We start from the raw sequence: 22,395 nt of genomic DNA on the forward strand, positions 1-22,395 counted from the left end.
ATCGTGATGGTGCCACACTGTCATTAGGATAATGACAGTGTGGCACTGCTCTGAATACACCGGAATTTCTAAACTCTTGGCAGGAGTCGCAAAACCAAGTATTGCAGCAGTAAAGCCATGCCCATTTACCTCAGAAAAAACTTCAACCGTTATATTTGCATTTTTTAAACAGAATTTTGTACTGGAGACACAGATACAGCGAAAGCTTTAACATGTCATACTAGAAAAAAACACAGATCTATCAATAACAACACTAGTAATTTTTTAATGAAATGTTACATTGCACATATTAGCTTGCCAGTAAAAACGGTTTTCAGTACCTGTAATTTCACAGCTTGGTGACCACTCTGCTGGTTGTCCTGTGTAGCCTATGGCCAAGAGTGCTTAATGCTGGCAATAAACTGAGTGGGATATGCATCAGTATGAACAGCCGAGGGAACTGAGAGCATGACAGGAAGATGAGTGAAAAGTACCATGCAACACAACGTGACATTCCCTCTGAGGTGAAAGACGTGACAGTAGCTCATAATGTATGATGTCTTGTTAAGCTACACACAAGCTACGCACACATCCACCTAACGCAACTATTCAAAAATTCATAAATAATTTCAATTTCTACAGAAGATACCTGAGGAACATCTAATTATGTAGCTGAGAAATGAATGAAGGATGTAGTAATGGGGTGGACTGCGATGCACTGAAACACCTTGTTACAAACTGGATGGTTTCCTGCATTATATCAGTCAAACTGCTGCAGGGATGCACGACAGCACCGGGTACCTGACTGTCCAAGGTGCCTAGCCTCTCTGCGTGCTTTCACAAAGTGAGAGAATCAGAAGGAAAAGGACAACGGCGGGGCTGAGAGCAAAGGACGAGGGGATCGTACTGCCCAAAAAATATTTGCAGACTGGATACTGAACACCGTTGTTGAGGTTACTATTTATCTCATGCCAGCCAAGTTGGCACGCACATCTGGCGCTGGGTACTTAGTGCAATTATTTATGATTTCCTCCAAGATTTAAAAGCTCTTCGCCCGGCCTTGTAATGCAGTAACTGATTGCACTGCTAATGTAATTAAGGGGAGATTATGATGTCCACGTGGCACACCAGATGGTGGCATTCACAGCGATGGGGGAAGGCACAACTGGCACACCACTGCACAAGGGCAGTGAGGCGCAGTCAGTCGGAGCAGTCCAGACTCCCCACCAGACGGAGGAAAGTGTATGTGTGTGCGTGCGTGTGTGTGTGCGTTTGTGTGTATGTATGCGTGCATGCATTAGTGGTCTGCATGCACAGATGCATGTGCGTGTATGGGTGCATTTAATGATAAGTTGAGCAATAAAGTGTAAGCTGATAGAGATAAGCAAATGTAATATACTACAGAAGCAATTACTTACAGTAGGACGGTCACATAAGATACATGCACAGGTATAAATACACAAATGAAACGTAGAGGCCATATATGAAACAACCACTGGTTGATTTTGGAAGTTGTGTACAACCCCATCTCCAAAAAAGTTGGAAAATGTGTAAGATGTAAATTACAGAATCTAACGATGTGTGAATTATTTAAACTCTGAAGCACGTGTAATTGAAAAAAAAGTGTTTCCGTCTTGAAATATATATACTGCACGCTCATTTAGAACCTGATCCCAGCAGCACGATTTAAAAAAGGAGACGTGGTATGTTAAGCTATTCTACCTTTCTATGATCATAGTTTGCCAAATGCTGCAGGTTGGCCCGTTTGACTCTTTTATCGATGTATTTGGTTGTAACACCTGCAGAATATAGTTTGGTATTATCTTTGCTGAAAAACATTCCTGAAGAAGACGTTATCTAACTCATAACATATGTATATATTGTTCAGCATTAATGATGCCTACACAGCTGTGTGCACTAATGCACAGCTATGCTGTCATAAATGCTGGCTTTTTAACGGTATAACAATCATTTCCTGAAATAATTTCAGCCAGACAGGACAGCGCGCTACTGTATTTTGTCTAATTCCATCTTAAATGAGCTCATGATGCAGACTTAACTTGCATTTATGGGTTAAGTGTTAAACTCTGCTTGCTCTGGTCTGTCGAGCTGGTGCACTGATTTCCACAACAGAACTGTATCAGGTGGAGCTGGAGGTGGCAGAGTTGAAGATGTTGAAATTTTCATTGGACGTAACCAGGAGGGACAGGATTAGAAATTATTACAGTGAGACAGTTCAGGTTGAGCAGCTTGGAGACAAAGTTAGAGGGGCAAAGCTGAGATGGTTTGGACATTTAAGACAAGCAGTGCAACTCTTAGACAAAGGACATTAGAGATGGAGCTCCCAGGCAGGAGGAAAAGAGAAGGTCTATGGATTTAGTGAGAGAAGACATGCAGAAGGTGTGTCTGACATGAGGAGGATACAAGAAGATAGGGTGAGATGAAGACAGCAGATCCCTAAAGAGGAAGATGAAGGAGACTGAATAAGAGCCTGAGGATCATTGCAATTTAACATTGGTTTTTAGCTTTGCCCCTGAAGTACAAGGATATCTCTGGATTCTCTGATTCTTATAATGATACTAGATTCTTAATATCATTAACATTATGATAATGTTAGATTTAATCTTTTTCAATTTTCCTTGGACTAACGCTATTCCTAAATTGTTGGAATACTTGAAACAGTGGTTAAAAGAGTGGCGAACCCCTCCCTGTCTTTACTTGTGGAAGACTCAGCCTCTCTGTTTATACCCAGTCACGTTACAGTTAATTAACCTAATTTGCAGTGAAAGGTTCACCAGATGTTTGTTCTAGGATTAGATAACTTTTATGTGCTGTTAAAAAACAAAACATGTGGCAGATATTGATTTCAAACTAAAACAGTTTCGATATTAAACTTATTAAATATGCTTTCTTTGTATTATTTGAGTTAAGATTTGAAAGGATTTCCAAATGAATGCCTTCTGTTTTTACTGAGATACAGCAAACTTTGTCGGAAATAGCGCCGCGTTATCAAGCAGTATTTTAAGAAGTCTCCTCTTTTTATGGATGATTTGTTTTAAACTGCAAACATGAAGAATTAGTGAGTGAATCTGACAGTTCATACATTTTCAACTTGTGCAATTCAGTGCTTTGGCCAAGAAAACAGATGGCATAAATGGAAAATTAAATCACATTTGGAGAAGCCATCATGTTTCGGGAGGTTTTTTTCCAGCCAGGGCAGCAATGAGACTCGACCAAACTGACCTTTAATTAGAGAGAAGCATGATATCATGGAGCCATGCGAGGCTGTATTCTATGGGGACGCTCAGGGTAGGCTTCCTAAAGCTTGTTATTATAAGCTATTCAGGATGTGTAGAAAATCAAGAAGGAGGGGGTTGTTATGAGACCTGCAGATTTCTACATAGCCCATAATGGGCTCATGCGGGTGACGGGGACGTTGGGGTGCAGTAGATTTCCCAAGTTGAGATAGGATATTATTACTCTCGGGGTGGCAACACAGAAATCTCCATCTCTGGTCCCTAGTCTAGTGTCAGCAAATTACTGAACACAGTGAATGACCTTTACACGTGGAAAAGAAAACCTTTGCTGTTTTTTTTTTCCTTTAATCATTCAGGTGCAAAGTTATTCACCAAGGTATAATTTTAGTTCAGGGGCTCTTCTTTCATCCACTGATTACCACTCACGACTACAAGATTGTTACTAGAATGTGTGTGTGTGTGTGTGTGTGTGCGTGTGTGTGATATTTTGCTCATGATAAGATGATCCAGTATTTATGGGGTCAACTTTAAAGTGAGATGTGTCATAAAGTATACATGAAACAAAGCGTGAACAGAGAAATCACAGTTTTAATGAACCTTTTCAAAATGCCAGCTGTAATGCTATGCGTCCTACACTGGCTGCTCCCCCACAGAAATCTGCCACAGCCATCATTCATCTTACCCCACTACCCTCAGCATGCAATGTGCCACACATTAAAACACTGTAAAAGCTGATGGTTTTCACAGTTAGCATGTGTTGCTGCTATCTCCAGACTCTCAATGAGTGTTTCATCACCTATTCCATAATTAGACCATTACTTTAGCAGGTGCACCTCTTCGCAGCTGGAGCATGTGTTGTTGTTTTGGTTTTTTTTCCCCCTCTCGTCTACTCTTTTCTCCCCACCAACACCTGAGATTTTATTTTATCAACTTCAGCATCACCGCAAATCTCTGCCCAAAATGAGCGCGTTTCAGTAGGTTGTCAACACCTTGATGTGATAGCATGTGCTGGTGCGTGTGAGGTGGGTGGTGGTGATGATACGGGGTGTTACAGGGGCTTACAAAGTAGGAAAATCTTCTTCCACTGTGTAAATTTCCTCACCGGAATTAATTGCAGCTCCAATTGACATACAATGAGCCACAGTTATCAGTGCTGTGCTGTATGACGTGAAGAACATTGTTTGCAGCATGTCAGGATCTTTACACTTATTTTATTCTGTCAGCCACAGGCTATGCAAGACAAACTATTCTCTCCCATCATTACAAACTCAAATGATGACTTAAAGGAGTAAAATCAGATAATCAGATATATTTGGAGGATCATGAAAGATGTTTTGCGAATTATTACAGTTGTCATCGCACTGAAACAAAATGTAAAAGGCAGACATTTTATTTTCTGTAGGTCTTTTATGTTCATTAAATGTTAATATACTGGATAGTGAGACAATCGACATCAGAAAAGATTTTAAAAAAGGGCTATAAAGGCAAGCGGTAATATTCTTATCTTAAACCCAGGCATGGTTTCTGCATCCTTGGTTAAAATCAACCACAAGAATGGAGGTGTTAAAATGTTTTTTTGTTACATGGGGTGTCACTTTCCTCTGAAAGTCACCCCCTCTTCATAAGAAGGAAAACCGATCGCCAATAAATACATCTCACTGCGTGTGACATTCGGCCAGCATATGGCACCATGTCACAGAGCAGGGCAACAAGTCTTTGATTTGAATACAGTACATTAGGATAATAGTCGCAGAATGAAATAATTTATTTGATTGGTATGGTGGGGGCAGAAATAATAAACTCGATGATGGGAAAGCGTCTGTCGCCTGCTGGTGTTTTGGACAGTCTACAAAGAGGCTTTCAAGTTTTGCACTCAGAGACATGCACATCCTAATGCTACAGCTAAGTCAATACACTGGGCTTGGTCTTACTTTCATCTGATTACAGAAACGACATGTGACGATTAGAGAGACAACCAACTGCCGGGAGGCGTGACCTGTAGATATATCCATGTAATGATAGCCATGTAGTGAAGCACAACCTTAATTTAGTTACAACAGCTAAATTGGATCACGTAGGTTATTGCTAAAAAATACACCCTGGCATTGCAGGCCTTGAAATTCTTTGCATACTTTGTTCTTAATGTAAGTTTTTTTTTTTAAACAACTGATATCTAAGCCGTTTGTTGAATAAAATGTCGCATTTTGTTATTTTTTTTATCGTTTAATTTATTTATCTATAAATAAAACAATAAATCACAGAAAAAAAAAAAATCTTGGAAGACATCACCCAAATATTGGACTGCAGTTAATAATTTCTTCCCTTGAATACCAGGAAGTATTTCCTTCCTACATGTTGGTGTGTAAAGTCCAAAGTTCACAAAGTGGTAGTGATAACCGGGGGGAGACGTTTTAGCAGGTAAAAAAAGGACTCTGGGTTTAGCTTCTGTGTCAGCTCACCGTTGAGTTTGTGGTGGGTTTCAAGTCTCCAGGTAATTTGTAAGACTGCTATATTGCAGGCGTTAGCGTTTTATAACACAAGATGCATGTTGGACGTTAACTAGAGCTGTGTTTGCGTCACACCACTCTCGGTAAAGCAGTTGTAACTGGGCACTTGTAAATAAGCACTTTCGAGATGGATACAGGATAAAGCTAAAACTCTTTAAACCCTAGAAAAACCAATAAGTATGCTAGCTAAACCTGCGAACATTTTGCATATTGCTAACCTGTCAGGTCACAGGTGACAATCTTCAATAATTCTTATGTTAAGAACCATATTTAGAAACATTATGCTCATAAAATTATGACTGTCAGATACAGCATAAACCGCATTAGCGTCTTAATTTTACGAGCACAATGTTTCTAAATATGGTTCTTAACATAAGAATTATTGAAGATTGTCACCTGTGACCTGACAGGTTAGCAATATGCAAAATGTTCGAAGGTACACGTTTAAATAATTTGTAAGATTACAATAAAAATAATAATAATAGTACAATTTTATCACCTTGTCTACATTCGGGTGTGTCTCTTGAATAATAATAATTCTCCATATAACTTAAAACGACAAAGTGGCTCTTCAGTACTATTTAAGACTATATACTATCTTGGATTTCATGGTGATTTTTGTCTTTGGAAATGAAATAGCTTGCAATGGTTTCTCTTTTTTTAAATTAATCTGCCTGGATAAGTTCTCCAGGCCTTGTTTTTGTGCCGGAAAAACAAAGCTCATTTTAAACAAATGAATGTTACAAAGAGATTCTTCAATCTATTAGCTAATTTGCTATCCTGTTTCATTTGAATAAGTACAGCTATCTAGCATTTGTTAAAGAGACAGCTGTTTTCTGGAGTAAAACCCCTAATTTGATCAGCTTAATTGCAATAGATTTTCTAAATATCAAGATTGAATGCAGCAACTTTGTCAGTTAGTACAAGAATGTTTTAAACCTAATCTAATAAAATTGCGCAAGGGAACCTTTTGTAAAGCCACTTACCCTGTAAGAGGCTTGCATACCCATTAGGAAAAAATTCCCTTAGACAGGAATAGATAGCAATTGATTGGGACTTCCTTGAAAATATGTGATCACTCCCCCTAATTTGTGATTTGGTGAAGTCATTGGGTAGTCTCCAAATGCTGTTTTGTCACTGGTCTCACTTGTCATTTGATCCTGGATTAGGCGGACACTTTTTCTTCTAGATCCTAATAAGCCTCATCAAGAAGTCAATATTGTGGCCATTTTAGCCAAGAAATTCTGTGTGCATCCTCTGTGTAATGACTGCCAGAGGTGAAACACACACACACACACACACACACACACACACACACGCATATATATATGTGTGTGTTTGTGTTTCACCTCTGCAGAAAGAACTGTTGATACCAATTGTACCAATTGTAATGATACTTTTCTGCTTTTCTAACAGAGTTTCGACATGTCTGAAGTCAGCAGCCAGCTTCCCATAGATCCCATCACTGCAGTTGGAGTAGTGTCTTCACCCAGCAAGGCCCCTGATGGCTACTATGTTGTGAGTACAAACATCCTGAGCATAGGTTTTATATATAAAAGACTGGCGTACACCATGAAATCACCATTTGCATTCTGGAGGTTCAGTGTTAGCATTTTGCCTGCCACCATGATGTAAACAATACATGGATGAGAGGGTGGCTTGTTATCAGCTTATGCCGGCAAGCCTGGTTATTAAGCTGTATCCATAGTTTTCAGGTGTCCAGATATTCACTAATTAGTTCTAAGTAAAGAAGTCATTCACCAAAAACGGGCTACTTTTATGGCTGTTCATATAATGTGGGTGGGTGGCCGGGTGGCGTGGACACCTAAATTTGTGAACATAATAACTCGAGAGCAAGGTGACTCATATTTCACATTTCATTACATCGACCTCAAGGTCAAAATATCCCATTTGTAATTTTTTTGAACTATAGGCACCTGCATGTGCGTTTGCTAAAACAGGCTGTGAGGAAGTCTGCACTTTATTTTATTTCTTTTAAAAATCACAGGTTCAGTAAAAAAGCACTTTTTTGCCCTGATGATGCGTTTAACATTTTAAAGTGTTTTTGTGATAGGACCAGAATCCAAATTGTTAATCAGTGATTGTTGTCATAATTGGAGATCTAATAAGATTTATTTTGCTTTCTGTACTGGGTTGTACATGTAACAGTTGAAAATGATTGTGTAGCATAATGCACACCCAGGCTGTTGGCACCCTTTCAAGGTGTTTTTGTAAGATCTGCTAGATGACTTATTCATAAAGTTTACTTTGATGATTAGACGGATTGCCATCGTTGGTTGCCACCAGTGTTGTAGACACACCAGAGGCAAAGGCTTAATGATGTTTGGTTGATCCCCATATAATTTAACTTTGTCCTCATGTTTTCTTTATATTCAAGTCTCACAGCGTCTTCACCATTAACAGAAATGTGAAGTAGTGCAGGGTGGGCTGCTTAATTAGATTTTTTTTGGTGTAACTTAGTTTAAAGGGTAAAAAAAGAGAAGATAGTGCACAAGTTTATCAAAGCACAAAACAAGCTCAAGGGCAGATCTCTCTTCCTCTTCCCTTCTTCCTATTCAAGGTTCTTTTGTTTTCATTAGGCCCCCAAAGCCTCCTTCTTCCCCCAGTTTTTATCTCTTCCTGCTCCACCCAACACACTCAGCTTGTTCCTATTGAGCAGATGACGGTGGGTTGGCATCAGAAAGGAGCCATCGGCACGGAAACTACGTACACACCACACAGTAACAAACACAGGGAAATCAGATTTCATTCTCTACCCGTCCACTGCACCATTACGCTGTGTGTGCAAACACTGTGTATGTTCCAGAGGGTGGAAGACGAGAAGTGCAAAATTAAAAACTAATATTTTTAAAATAAATATAAATCTGATTTCACTCTGTTTTTGCAGAAAATACTGTTACTGCATGAAAACATGCTAGTAGAACTAACTGGCCAAAGTTAGTTGGTTGCCACTTTAGTTTTAAATGGTAATGTTAGCATCTGAGCTACTTTGGGCTGCTCTCTTGTGACAAAGGGTCACAATAGTGGGTAATTCTGCATGTTGGATTTGGCGGGCTTTTATACCAGATGCCTTTCCTGTCTTTAATGACCTTTTGCTTACCAAGCAAATGTGTAAATTGCTACACTTGGAGCCATAGCTTAATGCTATTGATCTGTTGCAAGGGTATCATAAAACCTAATCACGATGTGTATGCTCCAATCAGCCTCAGCTGCTCTGTGTGTTGAAATGGTCAGCTACCAGAATGAACTAAGGTGGTGTTTAGCAACATGGCAATTGCTAAATATGAGACATTTGATATTGTTAACATTAAATGCACTGTTGTAAGCTTTTGGCATGCTGTTATTAGCATGTAGTTTATGTAAAGTATTGCTGTGCCTATGTACAGCTTCCCGAATGTGCCATAGGTTGGTTGTCGATTCCTAGGACCAGATTGAGTTGTGTCAACTTATCAGTGCTTAGCTGCACAGATGTTGCTAGTAGATTCTTCTAACCTACCTCATAGCTGCGCTTTGTGACTTACGTTAGTCACTAAACTGGCTGTGGTTGGTTTTATGCGTTAGTGTGTTGTTAGTGGATCACCCACAAACTTTGGCTGCCTAATAAATCTGATGACTTTCTCTATTTGAGATGGTAGCTTCTGATAGAGTAAGATACTTGTTTGTAGAAAAGAAGGACTGCAGTAAAACCTTTAAGAGGGTTTTATTGCAGACATTTAATTCCGTCTGCATTAGTTCTTCTTTATAAAGTCAAATTTAAAAAGTTATGATTCAAGGTTAGAGCATAAAGAATAAAAAGTTAAGTGCAAGTCATCCTCCAAGATAAGATTCAAGGTCTTTCAGACTCATAAGATCTATTTCAAATGCGTTTGTCCCATCTTCAAGAATATCTTTTCGAACATCACTATGTGGTCTTTCATCTGCAGACTTGAAATACAAACAAAAATATCTGCAGTTGGTATCAGTGTACTAATGCACCACGGAGGAGGGAAAGTCTCAGGATATTAGCTGTATTGATTTTTTTTCCTTTCATATAAGAAATCTTTTCAAATACCTCCTTAATACGGACTGTTCACCATACTTTCCATATACTTTATAAAGCAGATCAAAGAGCTGATTAACTCTTTTGCTCTCTGATACCGTACGCTCACATCTCTGAACTTGAGCAGGTTGTTCCAACACGAGAGAGCGCAGGCCCAGATCAAACACTGTTCCACTGGGATCAGGAGCTTTGCTAAAGCACCAGCAGCCACCTAACATCAAACGCACTGAGTAGACTCTTGCTCACTCATGCTCTGTTCATGGGTTGCAAAGGGGCTATGGCAGCTAGCTTCTTCCGCCCTGCTTTCAGCTAAACTAATTGCTCGCACGCTTTAGCACCCACTTTAACACACACTCTGAATCTCAACAAGAAATTCAAGTAGATTTCAAAGTAACTGTGACTTTAGTTCTGTCATAAACTATTTTTGTGCTTGTCAAACGCCTGCAAAGTTCAAAGGTCATCTAGAAAAGTTATTCTCTGTCCAAAATGTCTTGTTAGGAAAACAGGGTTTCTTGCATAGCTTTTCTACATCCCTGCACATTTGCATAATGGCCACCTAGTGGCTAGTTGAACACAGCCTCAAGCAAACAATATGCAGCTGCCCCACATCATTATGATGTACTTGTTAATGCTCCTCCTCTATCTGTAAATTATTTCAGCCATGAACAAAACGTTTAGGCATTGTAAAAAAGAGTGAATACGTCTTATCCATCCTCTTATCCTTATCAAGGTGATGGGCGGCTGGAGCCCATCTCAGCTGTCATAGGGCGAATCTATTGCAGGGCTAACACTTAGAGACAACCATTCATACTCACATTCACACCTATGGGCAATTTTAGAATAATCAATTAACCTAACCCCACTAACTGCATGTCTTTGGATTGTGGGAGGAAGCCGGCGTACCCAGAGAGTACTCCACACTCCACACTGAAAGGCCATGGCCAGATAGTGGAGTCACACTCAGGACCTTGTTGCTGTGAGGCACCAGTGTTAACTGTTTTCCTATTATTCTGTGAATAATAGGAAAGTCCTTTGCATTAGCAAATTACTGGGTGTATGACATAGACAGTAATGATGGACATCGCTTCCAACTGAAATATTGGACTGTGTATTGGAACATGTCTATACAAAATATGTCTGTTTTGTAAATCTTGGTCAAACTGTTTCAGAGAGGATTATCTGGGGTTCACCCATTGAACCATGATTGGCTAACAACTTGTTACTGACAAGTCATTAGCCAATGGGTGGCTTCATAGTCAGACCCGCCCCCTCTCATACTTCCTGCTTGTTGCATTGCACCTGAAAGTTGTATCTCAAGGCTTCATAATGGGACTTAAGAAACCGATGGATGATGCCACTGTAGTTTTACTTTACTTTATGCTTTTGTGTCCCCAAAGAGGAAATTTGTTGTTGTCTCCAAGCTCAAGCTGCCAGCAGAACTGGAATACTGAAGGACAATAAGTATAAGTGTAAAATTGGAAATGCAAACCAATAAACAAGGACTGGGTGTGGGTCATTATGTTTTCATGTCACTCAGCTGGATTTTCATTAGCCTACCCTGATATATATTTAACACACACACACACACACACACACACACACACACACACACACACACACACACACACACACACACACACACACAAGGGGATTTAAGGGGCAGAAACTCTACCAAGGCAAATACTGTATTCAGCTGTTTTGAAGAAAGTGATTTTTCTTTAAAATGGCCTAAATTTAAAGGGCACCCATGTGTACCCATGTGCTCCACTTCTCAACTAAGTTTCATTCAGGTTTTCTTGGTAGTTTTTTTCCATGGTCCTAATGACAAACAGAACAGCAAACATAGCTTATAAAAGCCTTTATCAGAGAAATACATTGTAATGATGGAAATAATTTCGGTGTTGTATGAGAGTACTGTGCATACTCACACACATATTTTAAGTACTTGATCTACTCCTCATTTAGTCTGTCCAGCTGTCACGGGTCTCTTAATAAGGTGGGCCTCAAAGCAACAGGAAGTTAATCTTTATTTTTAATCATTAAAATGTGTGCGCTTTTACGCTATTTTACAGACCCCCCCAAATAAAGTTAAAAACCTGTAAATAGCCACAGTGTGTGTGTTTTTTTTTAATATATTGTCAGAAGCTGATTTATTTTTAAAATAAGATTTGAAATACTTCTCAGCTTCTGTGTTTTTCTTTGTTTCCCTGTGCCTCGCATATTTTCTCTTCACCTGGTTTTACTCTCCAGAGAGTTTTGATTTTATGCCTTTATATCTGTATTCACAGCTGTGTCTCTCAGTGCTTCATAGCATCTTGCTGCTTATGTCTGTCTCCAGAGATGCTTCATAGGAATATTCAATACCCCCTAAAGACTTGTTTCATCGGTGGGCTTTCAGATCACTGCAAGCATAAGCTTTTAAGAAGCAGTAGTTGAATCTGACATTGCATTTTAAATCAAATGACACGACCATATTTCAATATCAGAGGTGTGATATCTCTTATCAGACAGGTGACATTCTTCTCATTGAAGTCTGTGTAATGACGGAGCCATACAGTGGCACTCGTGTATGTATTAGACAAGATCCACTACAAGTTTACACATGCTTTTGCTGCCGTGGCTCAGCGGTTGGCGTTTCAAATTCAAGCTGCGTCGCGTTCTTGCTGCCGGCGGCTGTGGCAGGATGATGCCTGAGGTGCCTCCTCAGAGGACCGTGCCCTCGTTACTCCTCAACTTGACTTTGGGTTTCACAAAGCGAGCCCTTTGTTTACGCTGACAGGATGCGCTGGCTACTGACCTGGAAAAAGGTGGCCAAGACGGGTTGTCTTGTAAGGAAGTGAGGGAGGCTGGTGATGTATTGGCTCCTTCTGGGACCTTTCATGGAACTGCTGTGGAGAAGCCCTGCAATCCCTCTCTCTGCTCATCTTCTCCTCTTTCTCTCTCCTCATCCTACTATCTGTCTCTGTTCCCCACTCTAGCCTCTGCTCTCATCCCATCTAGTCAGTGGTGGTTTTGCATGAATCTCCCCATACCATGTCCCCCCCCCCCCCTCAACCAGTCACTGGGGTCATTCATCATTATTGTCAAGGGGGTAATGTGTGTGGGTGGGTGCAGAGATCTATGACTTCTTCATTTGAATGAACCTCATTAGATTGACTCTTCTTTGTAAAGGATCCCTTTAGAAAATAACTCTGGCAGTTATTTAGGTTATTCTCACATGATAGCCAATGGAACATGACGCTTCAGCCAAGCATGTTTGCTCGAACGATGGAAGAGTCTCCGTGATGCAGTCTGCAGGTTATATTTTGCTTTATCACTCTGCCCTGCATACCTAAATTTACATAGCAATGCAGTATAGGACCTTGAGCTTGACTTGTGGTACCCACATGCTGTCAATTTGATGCAATCTCTCTTTTTTTTACTGACTCTACTGCTCGTTTACAACTATGAATGAGCCTGTTGTACAAGGGCAAGCGGTTCGGGTCTTTGAAATCAGACTTTAAATTCTTTGTAATTTATTTTTAGAAAAAGCTGTCTCCTTAAATAAAGTAAAACTACTCGTGGTGTGTGCGCAGTGTCTCAGTCTCAGTTTACCCGCGTCTTCACTCTGGATACAGAAGGTTTATTTTTAAAAAAAAAGATATATTCCACATTTACCATAAATATATTCCCTGCTTTCCCACGTTGAAGTTTGCCTCCCTTATTAGAGCAGATCCTTGTCAGGGCATCTTTAATCAGCCCAGTCCCAAGAGATGATATTTTTAGCCACCTTTTTGGAGGCTAAGACTCCTTTACCCACGCAGAGCACTAATGAGATGGAGCAGTAGTGTAGGCAAACGTTAATTAAGGCTAGTATGCAAAGGAAGAGGCATAAAGCAGCACGCTCATGGCATACATACATTAACTTTATCCCACCTCCTGCATGTTTTCTCTCTCCTTGTTTTTTTTTCCCTATTTTTTCCACGTAGGTTGCACAAACAACAGATGGCTCTGACGCCGACCTGAGGAAGGTCGGCTTATTCAAATCCAAGGTCACTCGCTACCTCTGTTTCACCAGGAAAACTGTAAGCGTGAATGTAAACTTCTCCCTTTTCCTATGCGCTCTGCACTAGCTCCTCATCTGCTGCACCTTCCTTTTTGATTGTTGTATGCCAATGGTTATTAGCTCACTTTTTGCTGCCAGAATATCTTAATAGGCCTTGCGTTTGTATGATTCAAAGTCCCGCTTTAAAAAAGCCAGGACTGGTAGTGCAGTTTTAAAGTTTTAGATAAAATGGATATGCATGCATATTCTGGATGGATAATACCTGGAAGAGGTATTTTTCATGTTGGTGGCCCTCGAAGATATTATTTATGTTTATTCATGAAATACCAATGAGCTGTATTTTAACTATTCCAATTTATCTGATCAGCAGCAGCCATGGTTACCAAACCTTATGTATATATAACATTTGAATCAGAAAATGCCTCCTATTTATGCAAGAGCTATAGGATATATATATATTCACAGAGAGAGAGCTCCTGATTTGAGTAGCCAAGACTCCTCTGTGGCTGAAATGATCTTTGCATTGTATTTCTCATAATGCTGTCGGGTCATTTTTTTGACTCCTCTCCTGCCTGCAGCCTACAGCTGATGTGTTTCTGCTTGGCTGTCAGCTGCTCTGTGGCCATAAATACACCTGCTTACATTGCCAGGATAATCAACCTGTCTAACCTCAGCACATACAGCTTACTATTGGCCGTCTATTAATTAAGTTTCCGTGGGCTGCAGGTGGACGGTGCAGGCAGTAAACAAAACCTGCATTTTTGTTATTACTTTGCATCAGCTCAATTTTAGGACTTAATCGAGTCCGATTCTTTTTCAGCATCCCCCTTAAAGTCGGGCAACCTGGCAGCGGCTGCCTCGTGCCTGAGCTCAATCTGGCCCTCGGTTTAGTATATAGCATACAAATGGCCTTCCCCTAGTTCCTGTATATTATCTTAAAATGCGTGTCCACATTGTTTTGAAGACTTTGACGCAAATAAAACATGACAGAGCCATCAACAAAGGCTATTTTGTCTGCCAGTCAATGGAGCTCCCACTGTAATTGTCTATGACAAAAACAGATTCTGTAGAATTAGCCCCTGTATTATGTGGGGAGAAGTAAATAGTTTGTGATTTATCATACTCTAGGTTGAAGGTAGATAGCCCCCTTTGTCAGGTTGCGAAGGAAAAATTCTCCCCGGAAAAAAAAGGGGGGGAAACACTAAAAAAAAAGGTTTCATGCATAGTAATAACATTCATCCATATTCCTCCTTACGTCAGTGTAAAAACTATGAATAAAAAATGTCTCTAATGGTAATGACTGTCGGGCAACAGTGGCAGTGGAATCCAGGCTTTTCGGACGCATCAAGTCACGCCTGGCTCGCCCCACTCTCTACTGCCGCTGTGTATTATTGCAATTTATTATGGCAAAAAATGAAAATGTAATGGGAGACAGGGAAGAGTCATGCTTGAAAATGTCAGCTACACAGTCCGTGATTATTTTTAACTAGTCCCATTCTGTTGATCAGACTGCCTGCTCTGTCTCCCATCACCCCATAGCTTCTCGCCAAAAGGTTGAGAATGATTACAAGTTCACACATGCATTCTCTCACTCCAGAAAAAGCTATTAGAGAGTAATTACGTGAGCTATTTTGTCAACCATTCTCTTTAGAGACTTCTTGAGCTTTTAGTAAATCATTGAGTCTATTATCTCTACATTTTCCTCCCTGAGCGCCCAAAAAAATGACTAACCTTTTTCTCATTCTTGCTCTCTGTCCTTTCCAAAGTTGCATTTGCATATATTATTTTTAAAAGTTGCTGCCTCCGCGCTGTCGTTCGTGCAGGGGCCCGATGTTGTCGTGGACATGAAGCTGACTGATATTAAAGACGCCCTGCCAGCGTCGTTCACACCTGTGCAAGAAACAATGGACAGAAGTAGGTAAACAGTCAATACCGACCACAGGCTCGCTCCCTTCCTCTTGCTTGTGTTTTTTTCCCCCACCACTCTCAGACCAGCTTATGCCGAGGTCCTCAGGGGCAGCTTTGCTTGAGATAGTGAATGTTTTATGGGTGCAGGTTAGCTTAATTTATGGCAGGCTGTGGGAATAAAATAAACATTTTGCCCTGGAGGTACAAGAGAAGAGAATCATGAGTCATTGTTTATCTCAGCTGGAGCTGTGCTTTTCTTTATGAGGGCCTTATTTATGTATTTATTTGGGGAGAGGACGAGTGGATGGGGGTTATCTAATATTAATGAAATGCATTCCCCAATGCTTTAGTGCTTTTTGAGTGCTACGTATTTCCCCCTCACTATCCACGCCGTGGAAATGTAATAATATTTTGGTGTGGGGAGTGAGGACAGCTTGTTTATTATTTTTATTATCATTGCATTTACACTGCACTTTCTAGTGTTGCTGGGGAAATAAATGAGCAAGGCACAGATGCAATATAGGGAAAGCATGGCAATGTGTTTTTTTTTTCTTTTTTCTTTTTGCCAGAATGAAGAAAAGAGATTATGTTTTGTTTGGCTATGTTGTAATTTAATGTTTTATTACTTTATGTGAATCCATGTTTAATGTATACATGTGACATTATGTATGAGTTTCTATCTAGAATATTGAGTTTAAATCCCCGTTGTGCTCTAAAGCTGATGGAGGATTCACTTAGTTCTGTCATTTTACCTACTAAAGCGATAAAAATGATAATAACACATGTGAATTTTGTGGCTTTCCAGTGTCCACTCATTTCCCCTTTGAGCACAGCAAGTCACCCACAAACTGATATTAGCTCATCTTTTATTCGGAGGATGGTAATGACTAAATAGCAAAGCATAAATGGGATTTGTGAATATATATTTTTTCCTAGAGGCTCAAACTGTCGACAGATTTTTTTTTCCCTTTTCTTTAGCCCCAAACTCGGGAGAAAACAGAACTGAAAATACAACTAACAATTCCTTTCTGACATCCTCATATGTACTTGACTCATCAGAGGAAGCTGCCATGAGGAAGAGGAGGCTCTGTGTGAAAATGAGCCCTCGTGAGGATGCGAAGACAGCTGTATGTGACATCCAGATCACGGCAAAGTCCAAGACCCATCTTGTTAACTACACCTGTGTAGGGTGAGCTATTTGACAGCGGGAATGAATGAAATCGTGAAGTTTTGTAACTTTTCTTTTCGTCGCAATCATTTTGTCATTTGCAGGTAAAACTGCTAACCAAGCTGTTGTGTGGCTTTTTTTCATTCGTACACAGCGAATTAAACAACATGGGAATATGGTATCGGTTGGGAGATGTTCGCCAGCATCAGTCATCGAGAGTCACGTCCGGCAGGGTCGAAAGCGACGCCCGACCCAGCACAGTGAGGTAACGCCCTGCCACGATATTCAGCTGTGCGTCTCGGGTTTTAACTTTTCCTCCTTGCCTTACTTTTCATTTCCTGTGCTTGTGAGCTTTTGTTACGCTCCTGTGCCTCTTGTACGCCAACAAAGACACGAGCAATTGATCACTCCTGGGCAATCTGCTGTAAAGGTTGCTGCTGGACAACAAGGTAGCGAGGGTGAACTGGATAGACGGGGCTAACTAGACAGGAACCCCTGAACAAGAACAGAAGTTCAATGAGGGCTAAACTCCTGCTATTTGTGTAGTGTCCCAGGAGGCAGAGCGAGGTCGCTCCTCCGACTGCGGTGACAGGAGGGTTGTAGTTTACAGACAAAAAAAGGACGAGATGTAGCCCGGAGAGGGAGCGACAGCTGCAGAGGAAGGGAGAGCACCAAGATCTCCTCCACCCTGGAATTCGTGTGTCCCCGCCTCTGCTCATGCTGCTCCGGCTTCCTCTGCCTCGGGCCTCCGAGTGAACGGAGCAAACCTTTGTACTGTGTCCAGAGCAAACAGCTCAATTATTTATCGCAATGAAGAGCTGGGGATTTCCACAGCAAATTGTAAATAAACAATCGAGACTCCTTTAGTGTGGCGGTGCTGTGGAGGGTGACGCTTGGCACGGCGATCTGACGTCTTTGCCAGCTTGAGGTGCTACGTTCTGCCATCCTGTGCCGGGCTGAGTAAAAGCCACTTAAAAGCTCCAGCAGGCCATAGCGGTGGAAGCCACCAGCAGGAGTATTCAAAACAGAGCTTCTGTTCGCCGTGGCCGTGCAGTGGGGTGAGAACAATTAAAACTGGACAGCTGTGGATTCAAAACCCCAGGTTCAGACCGCGTGGAGTTTTGTGAATCGTCCATATTTTGGAAGCCGATGGTCAATAATCTTTGATGTGATGAAGTTAGATGGAGTGCTCAGGCCCACGTGCACCTTCACAGCCCTCTTGCCGGTAATCCTCAGTTCTTTTGAAGCCCACTTTCAAGTTGGTGAGGCACAGAGGTTGGAATAAATTGCACCTCGAAGCGACTCACACACCCACTGCCCCCCCTTACTCTTGATGCCTGCTGAGATCACAGGCCGCTGTTTTTGTGTTAACATTAAAATTCATTCCACAGTCAGACTCTTCTTTTGAGAGTATTTCCATCCGTAATGCACCGACGCATAAGGATGAAACTGTGGGCAATTTATACAGTGGCAGTTCTTACATGTACTTCAGACAGCCATACATAGAGCCATAAATAGTTCTGTAATTTTTTTTTTTAAGTCACAGATAAGATAGTTTGACACAGTGATTTATAAACAGCTTCTCAACAAGCACCGATTCCCTGAAGAAGTACAGTAACACAGTGTAACTGTCTGTGCAGTGTTACCCCACTATACTTTATTCATATTCAGCAAGAGAAAATTCTCTCCTTCACGCCTCCTTCGGGCTATCTATTACAACTTTATGGCCGTTGGAGAATAGCACCTCTTAAATTTAAGTGCTCTTTACAGTCAGTGGAAAAGATGTTTTAAATACAGTCAATAATGTGTAAATTTTTAATGACCCTTATAATTTTGAAAGCTGCAGTGATCCCTCTCAAATGTTACGTTGCCTCGGGCGGCGAGAGCTCGTTAGGGTTGTATACAAACGTAAACCGCAAATCAGGTTTTTTCGGCAGCAACAGAGCTGCAGTAACTGCAGAGCGTTGCATCATTACGGGACACGCGCAGTTACTGCGTCGAGGCCAAGGTGTTATATTTAAATTGCTTTTGTATCGTTTTTGTCAGCTGTAAAACGCAGGGGCTGAGAAGTTTCGGTTTCGCTTTAAGAGTCCGAAATTGAATTTGCAAAAATCTTAAAACACTTTGGCTTTTCTTTCGTGGGCACTAATGCTCGTTATAAGTGGTTTCTGTGTGAAATAATGAGCCTGGTGAGGGCTTTTTTTTGGCGTGACTCAGAGGTTCAGTCAGCGCCATCAGACCTATTTTAACCACTCACAGTATAGGCAAATTTATATTAGAATTATGGCTTCAAGTAATTATTTACCTTATTGATTATTGTAATGAGTCTCTTTAATAATTAATAATTATTAAAGGAAACAGCCATGAAAACCTGCCTCACCCTGTGTGACTGGGACTGAAATTATGCTTTGGATTTCTGGCTTGTTTGCTGTGTCCAGGTGGCATTAAATTCATACATTGTGATAAAAATTGTTATTGACTACTGTGAAGTGCTACAGATAACAAAAAAAGAAATGCTTTTCCATCATATTTCAGGTTTTATGTTAATCAGACAGGTGTTAAAATGTGATCTACTTTCTATTCAGCGTGAAGGAAAGTCCTAAACAAATCTTATATTAATTAATTGATTTTTTAAAATTCAAATTTCATTTAAGCATTAGGAACCTTGAGATTAAAATCTCTGTTTCTAGTGAGATCTGTCATAGAGAGGACACCATAAAATGACAACATAAACACACAAAGGAACTCAACATGTAATGTAACACAAAACATGAAGTCAGGCTTACGAACAGCAGTTGGACATTTTTTATAAGAGCTCTGAATTCTCCCAGGGAGACAAAAGTATTCTGTTTTAGTGAGTTTGAAGTTTATTCTGTGACCCAGGTGCAAAATCAGAGGACGCTGCTCTACCAAGTTCAGAAAAAGTCCTTGGTGCCTTAAAGAAGCTCTTCTTCCAGAGGAATGCAAGACAGGTGCTTGTAAAACTGAAAAAAGGAATGTTGGGGATTTGTAATGCAATAATTTATTTTCCTCATGCAGTTTAATAGTTAAGATTATGGATAAACAGTAAAGATGAAATGGTTGTTTCTCACTGGCTCAGGCTGTTGTGCCATATTGAGCAACTAAAAGTTATAGGGAGGAGGCCCGCCGAGCCGTCTGCTGCGCAAATACGTTTAAACACTGTGTGCTTAACGTCTCTTTATCAGGTTTGTCTGAAGCGTCTCAACCCGAGACGATGTTCTGATTTCATTCATGGCAGCAGGTTGATGTCAACCACTTCAGCTTGTTCTCTGTCAAGACTGACCGTATCAGCAAGTCCCTGACTTTATAATGTTCGGGAAAAAACCCCGGCACCATCCGGTCAGCCTTTTAATGTGGCCAGTAAAGTATCTCCCTGCTTCCTCCTCCTGACCAACGCTGCCATTTGTTCTCCTGATAAAACTGTCATTGTTGAAGCTGGTATCTGACCTCTGCAGTGACTGCTAGCATAAATTAGCCTTATTCTAACATTGCAATTTCTTTTGCCTCACTCAGAATCAAGGTTTTTGACATTTCTCTTAAAATAATGGGCCACTGTACACACGGACACTTTTTAAATCAATCTGTGCCGTGATAAAAATGTCAAGGCAAAGTCTCTTTTTCTTCCATTTCAGAGGTTTTTTCCCTTTAACACCTGAAGGCTCGATAGTCATCAGTGTCAGAAATGGCACGCGTATCAATACATTTAGGATTGCACAGTCTTCTACCTGTGACACTCCACGCGTTGCTGCTGCTCCGCACGATTATTGTATCAGCTTTCATTGCACGCTGGTTAACCAAGACTTCCCACTGCACACAACTCTTGAGAGAAAGAGACACGGTGACTGTCAGCGTGTCGCATGACAGATCCCCTGTCTGAAGTGTTGAAGAACAATCCTTCCCGTCTCAATCTCACTCATTACTTTGCTACGTTTCGGAAAAAGTTGCAAAAACTAGCGGAGATCAAGTGAATGGATGCAGAGCGGTGCCAGAAATGATCGAATGATCAGCTACGATCTGATGGGCAGAGACTACTCGGTGATTTGCCACCAAAGTCTAAGAGATTCTCTTTTCAACACCTGACACTGAACTTAAAGGAGGATAATGATGGGTGAGAAAGCAGCTCCCACAAAGCAGCACTGTTGGCACATAGAGGAAGGTGTGGAGATGTTGTCACGGGAAAGGCTGGATGTGTGTCAAAACAAGAGCTTCCAGCTCTCTGTATCGCAGCTCTGGCTCTTCAGTCAGTGATATTACTCTCATTCTCATCTTACCTACCTGCCTGTCTGTCGCCACTGTCTCTTCCACTTTCTCTTCCCCTCCTTTTTTTTTTTTTTTAAGTAGACAACTCTTTTCCGCATTTGCTATTTGTAACAACAGAAAACGAACACCACCGAATCGTAATTCATGTTGTCGAATAATCCTTTGTGCTTTGGTTTGCTTTCTTATTTTAACTGATTTTAACTCGGGCAGATTTCATGGGGAACATAATACTCTTGATCCACGTTGTAATTGTGTAAATCTATCAGGCCGCGTTCCCAGTTTTACTCTAATTTGATGAGGAACTACACTATAATTGAATATTCAAATTAGGAATATGTGTCAATATGGCTCTCCTTGCCTGAAATGAGGATTAATTGTTGTCAAAACTCCTGTGGCCAACATAACACTGCTGTTGATTAGCAAATGCACTTGCCATGTTTTTTTTTTTTCCTGTTTTGTTTTAAGAATTAGTTGTCTAATTGATTTGCCATATGTTACCCTCTCCAATCCACCTAAAATTGTATTTAGAAATCACCAATTTGGACTGAGACAGTTTTGAGCTTTTCAAACAGATGGGAAAAGAAACCCTGGAGGTTGCCTGTGGAACAGTATTCCACGAGCCTAGTGGGGATTTCCACAAGTACCACATTCGCTTTTTAGGTTCACAGATAAATAGCCAGACTTAATGCCCAGCTCCCTGCTCTCTGCGTCTCCTCCGAGCGCTAATATAACACCACAAACTGCGATCCCTTAAAAGACATTTAAACCGTTTGCCTCCACTTTATCAGTCCGAGGGACGTCTCTGTGCTTTGAGAGACGCGCACCTTTCTTCCTCAGCTCCTCAGCTGTGGAATCAACCTTTGCAGGGTAAAAGAAGTCTGCCTTGAATATGGCAATCGTTCCCACAAGATTGATGCCAACCTTTTAAAAATTCACCATTGGCCTGGATTTAACATGGCCAAATGCTGATGTAAATGAGGAGGAGAAAAAGTCGACCCTTTCATTGCAAATAAATCTGAGTTGCAGGCTTCAGCTCATAAATACCACAGCCTGTCACGAGTCTTGTTTTATTGCTCTTGATGGAAATTATTGCATTTATTTATGTCGTCCGTAGATATGAGTCTTTGTAAGTCACAGCTCGCGCACGTACTAATAGAATGTGCAGATCCGGCTTTAGTCTTAAATTTTTT

At 40.8% G+C, this 22,395-nt stretch overlaps 1 protein-coding gene across 6 annotated transcripts in view; it reads left to right on the forward strand.

Moving 5' to 3' along the window:
- The first annotated feature begins 5,598 nt into the window (after positions 1–5,598).
- The window catches only part of LOC116323479 (multivesicular body subunit 12B-like), a 33,422-nt gene continuing 16,625 nt past the window's right edge, over positions 5,599–22,395 (forward strand). For 2 of the 6 annotated variants that reach the window (XM_031743824.2, XM_031743839.2), the window contains exons 1-6: positions 5,599–5,727; positions 7,160–7,261; positions 13,772–13,867; positions 15,672–15,762; positions 16,816–16,945; positions 17,079–17,189. In XM_031743824.2, coding sequence (XP_031599684.1) covers positions 7,169–7,261; positions 13,772–13,867; positions 15,672–15,762; positions 16,816–16,945; positions 17,079–17,189 — 521 coding nt within the window. In that variant the 5' untranslated portion in view covers positions 5,599–5,727; positions 7,160–7,168. The remainder of the gene's footprint in view (positions 5,728–7,159; positions 7,262–13,771; positions 13,868–15,671; positions 15,763–16,815; positions 16,946–17,078; positions 17,190–22,395) is intronic. The other 4 variants (XM_031743832.2, XM_039620270.1, XM_039620271.1 and 1 more) reach the window with 4 other exon arrangements.

This window comes from Oreochromis aureus, linkage group 12 (assembly GCF_013358895.1).
Source record: "Oreochromis aureus strain Israel breed Guangdong linkage group 12, ZZ_aureus, whole genome shotgun sequence".
Taxonomy (NCBI): Eukaryota; Metazoa; Chordata; class Actinopteri; order Cichliformes; family Cichlidae; genus Oreochromis; species Oreochromis aureus.